We start from the raw sequence: 4,144 nt of genomic DNA, 5'->3' as shown, positions 1-4,144 counted from the left end.
CCGCATGAGCGGGGCTCAGCGCGGTCACCCGGCTGGTTCCCCGAGGGGCGGCAGTCCCGGGGCAGAGCGCTGTCCCCGCCTGGCCCGATGTCTGCCCGTCCCGCAGAGCCGCCCCTGCAGAGATCCCCGGGGCACCCGCGGGGATGTTCCACTCCGGACCGGTGCGAGAGCGGGCCGTGCCCCGCTCTCGGCATCCCCTCGGGCCTGGCTCCCTCGGGGACCCCGAGCCCGGTCGGCCCGGAGCCCCGCTCACCGCCGGGGGTGCGCAGGCCACCGGAGGGATGATAGAGCGCATTGCTGCAGAGCCGCCGAGGACGTGGACGAGCATCCCAATGACGGCATTAAGCAGGCGCTGCTCTGCATGTAGCGTGACCGGCTGCACCCGGGGAATTACCGACCAAAAACCCCAACAAATCAGCCCGAAGCTCCCCCCAAAACAATAAAAATAATAATAATTAAAAAAAAGAAAATCCTGAAAAACAACAACAGAAAAAAAAATCCCAGATCTAACAAAACCCCACAACTCTCTGTCAAATAGTTTCACTTTCCATCAAATTTGAAAAACTTGCACGAAGCTCAGGTCTAAATGACAAACAGGGAAGAAATTGATCAACAGACAAATCGAAGCAAAGGTAGCAATACTAGTCATTGGTCACATCGCGATTTATCAATAAAGCGAGAATTTAGTCCTGGGGTTCTTTTTCTTTAACGTTTATATGAGTCTTTTGTTAGAAATAGGCTCTTGGTTTAGATCATCCTCAGGTGCAGTTTTAAATTCTAGAATATCGAGGAAAGAAAGGATAAAGTGCGAGTAAGCGCTAACGAGGATATTCTTTGTTGAGGAAAAATAATGTGTTCCTCGTAAACGGACCCTAATGGCTTGTTTTCATTTCATGCGTACAATTTCCTACCTTCTTTGATGGAGAGTTGATGGGGTAAATAGTCTAATCTTATTCAGTTCACCTCCTGTGGATTCCCAGTGACAGTCGTGACAGACGAAGTATTCTGCAAATCACAAGAGCCAGCTACCAGGAGAGCCAAACCACTTAATAGGAAGAGTTTTAGGGATTTAAAATTGCTCCATTTTAAAATTCACACAACATGCAAAATATAAAGTTCTCTGTATCATTGTAACTTTACGGGCTTTATTTTCTAAGCTAGAAAATGGAAGATTAAAAAGAAAAGAAAAGGGCACCGAGATAGATCAGAAGCAAATCGGAACACCTACCACACCCGGGGATTTGAGGTGGCACTGGTCTTTAACATTTCCATTTCCTGGCTTGTTATAAAAATAAAAAGTGATACCTGTCTGAATCTGAATCTACTAAAAAAAAAAAAAGAGGTAGAGAAGTTTACAGCATTCACGTGTCCTTGTTACGCCAGGTGATCTAGGAAAATTAAAAAAAAAAATTTACTTAGTGAAGATGATGTTGCTTCACTGCGTAAAGCTTAAATCAGAGAAGCGCATACTCCTCAACGCCCTTTCAGTTCTCCGAGCTGGGGGACGCAAAATTCAAACCCTGCTACAGAAACACTTGTTGGGGGGAGGGAGGGCGTTGCGTGGTTGTATCGCAGTTTATTTTTTTTTTAAAGTGCTTCTTAACCAATTCGAAGCATAAATAATGAATCTGAGCTTCAGACAGAGGAAATCGCACCCACTAATGTGAACTAACACGACCAAAGTAGGTGCATAATAGACAAGACTAGGAGCTGCTAACCACTTCTGCACAATGGCATTAATAAGATTAACCTGGGCAATTAGCCGGTGCAGCAGAGATCAAGCCTAAATCTGGGGCCTTTCAAAAAAGCCCACTAATGGAAAGGATTACGTTAATTTCATTAATTCTGAATACACAGACTCGGGCTGCTTTCACTCCTTTGTGTAACCCCCACCTCTTCCCCACCAAAAAAGGGGAGAAAAAAAAAATCAAATCTGGTTTTGTTTGTCATCTGCATATTACCAGGAACTAAATCCAGGATGACGTCGCCTGGGTATAAAAAAGGGAAGAGGTTCAGATGGATTATACTCCGAGCAGCCCTCTGGGTTGAGATCAGTAAACAGGCGAGAGTTGAGGGGGGAAAGTTCCAGGGGTGGATCCTGCGCGCACGCACACACACACCGCACACGCACACACGCGCGCACAGACACACACGCACACTCTGACCGCAAGCTGCCCTCGGAAAAGGCTCTGTTCTTTTCGCTCCGATCCCTTTTTAAAATTTCTCCGAAAAGTTTCGATTTCGTGTCTTTCCAGCCTCTCCCCCCCCCTTCCCCAACCACCACCTACCCTCCCTCCCGCCCTCCTCCTTCCCTCCCCCGGCCGGTCCCCGCCGCCCTGCCCCGCACGGTTTGGGGCATGCCTGTGAGCATGTTCAGCATCGACAATATCCTGGCGGCCAGACCTCGCTGCAAGGACTCGGTGCTGCTGCCCCCGAGCGCCGCGCCCGTCGTCTTCCCCAGCCTCCACGGGGACTCGCTCTACGGCAGCGCCTCCGACTACGGCGGATTTTACTCCCGGGCGGTGGCTCCCGCCTCCGCGCTGCCGCCGGCCGTCACTGGATCTCGGCTCGGCTACAACAACTACTACTACGGGCAGCTGCATGTGCCGGCGTCCCCCGTGGGCCCTTCGTGCTGCGGGGCCGTGCCGCCCCTGGGCGCCCAGCAGTGTTCCTGCGTCCCCCCCGCAGGTAAGGCGGCCCCGCGCGGGACGGGGCAGACGGGATTCCTTTGTTCCCGCAGCCGCGGGGCCGGAGGAGGTGGCTGCCCGCGGGAGCGCGGGTGGACCGCGAGAGGGGTGCTTTGTCGGGACGGGTGGGGACGGGGTGTGGGGGGGAAGCAGGGATCTCACAGGATCTCTCTCTCTACAGCAAAGCCTGTAGTCGACCCGTCTATCTGTTTGTAGGTTACGAGGGCACTGGGTCAGTCCTGATGTCCCCTGTTCCCCATCAGATGTTGCCCTATATGAACGTGGGCACTTTGTCCCGGACGGAGCTGCAGTTACTGAACCAGCTGCACTGTAGGCGGAAAAGACGGCACAGGACTATCTTCACTGACGAGCAGCTGGAAGCGCTGGAAAACCTATTCCAGGAAACGAAATACCCAGACGTGGGCACCAGGGAACAGCTGGCCAGAAGGGTGCACTTAAGGGAGGAAAAAGTAGAGGTACTTTGCTTTCTTTTTCCTTCTTCCACCCTTTCCCTTTCGCACTCAAAAGCGCTCGAACCGGAGGTACCGCAGTGCGGCTCCAGCCCGGCTCAGGCAGCGGAGGGAGAGCGATCGCTTTGCGGGGGCTGACGGAAAGTTTTTTATTATTATGTCCAAGCGTCCTTCCTTGAGGAGGCCGGCCGAGTTTGTCACGGGGCTGTGAGAGATTGTCGGGAGGCGATCGTGCCTCCTGAAGGCGCTCGGCCCGTCCCACCCGAGTGGCAGCTTCCCCCACTTCCCTCCCTCCGGTCCAAGGGTGGCCGCCGCACGCTGGCCCCGGCAGGCCTCCTGCGGGGCTGAGGTCAGGCTGCGGGTTTGGATAGTTTTGTTTGTGGGGTTTTTTTTGGTTTTGTTTTTTTTTTCCCCGACTAAAAATTTAATTTCTTAACGTAACAGGTTTGGTTCAAAAACCGCCGAGCGAAGTGGAGGAGGCAAAAGCGATCGTCTTCGGAGGAGTCAGAAAACGCACAAAAGTGGAATAAAGCGTCTAAAACGTCACCGGAGAAGAGACAAGAGGACGGGAAAAGTGACTTGGACTCCGACAGCTGATGCATCTCAGTAGGGGGGACATTTCCCGCGGACTGTCGGATACGCTCCAGAGGATGCTACTAATCTTGCACAAACTCTGCCTTGTTGGAGGGGGAAAATATCTGTATATAATGTACAATGCCCCGAGTTGATTCCGTGTAAATAAAATGTGTTTGCGGAGGTGTTGCACAGGTAGACGGCGGGGCGTTTGTTCACTCTGCGCCACGGGGAGAGGGAGAGGAAGGAGAGAAGGGAGCAGGGAACGATGGTGCCCGGCTCTCCGGGGACTAGGGCCGGCCTTGCTGGTGCAGTGACTTATTTAGCGGAGCACTGTGGGAGCAATGTGAAAGTTTATCGCACAATTTGAAAGCCGGCGGAGGGCAGCGCTGGTGGCCGTGCCGCACTCTCAGC

General features: G+C 52.9%; 1 protein-coding gene and 1 long non-coding RNA gene across 2 annotated transcripts; one reads left to right on the top strand and one right to left on the bottom strand.

Annotated features, from left to right (window-relative positions):
- Positions 1 to 504: 504 nt before the first annotated feature.
- LOC113963305 lies at positions 505 to 1,324 on the bottom strand. Its single transcript, XR_003532731.1, has 3 exons — positions 1,229 to 1,324; positions 912 to 1,005; positions 505 to 777 (listed from the first exon to the last, which is right to left on the bottom strand). It is a non-coding gene; the product is annotated as an uncharacterized LOC113963305 (long non-coding RNA).
- Positions 1,325 to 2,354: 1,030 nt separating this feature from the next.
- Positions 2,355 to 3,928, top strand: GSC (goosecoid homeobox). The gene is made up of 3 exons (XM_027674257.1): positions 2,355 to 2,688; positions 2,904 to 3,163; positions 3,602 to 3,928. The coding sequence occupies exons 1-3, from the start codon at positions 2,358 to 2,360 to the stop codon at positions 3,752 to 3,754; spliced, it is 744 nt and encodes a 247-aa protein (XP_027530058.1). The 5' UTR covers positions 2,355 to 2,357; the 3' UTR covers positions 3,755 to 3,928.
- The last annotated feature ends 216 nt before the right edge of the window (positions 3,929 to 4,144 follow it).

The sequence above is a fragment of the Neopelma chrysocephalum genome, unplaced genomic scaffold, assembly GCF_003984885.1.
Source record: "Neopelma chrysocephalum unplaced genomic scaffold, ASM398488v2 Primary Assembly neopelma1_24, whole genome shotgun sequence".
Taxonomy (NCBI): domain Eukaryota; kingdom Metazoa; phylum Chordata; class Aves; order Passeriformes; family Pipridae; genus Neopelma; species Neopelma chrysocephalum.
This window is presented reverse-complemented; position numbering and strand designations above follow the sequence as displayed.

Excerpts from the sequence above, each read along its gene's own strand:
- GSC (XM_027674257.1), top strand. The coding sequence starts at position 2,358 with ATGCCTGTGAGCATGTTCAGCATCGACAATATCCTGGCGGCCAGACCT. Across the intron at positions 2,689-2,903 it reads TTCCTGCGTCCCCCCCGCAG|GTTACGAGGGCACTGGGTCA; the intron begins GTAAGGCGGCCC and ends ATCTGTTTGTAG. Across the intron at positions 3,164-3,601 it reads TAAGGGAGGAAAAAGTAGAG|GTTTGGTTCAAAAACCGCCG; the intron begins GTACTTTGCTTT and ends TTAACGTAACAG.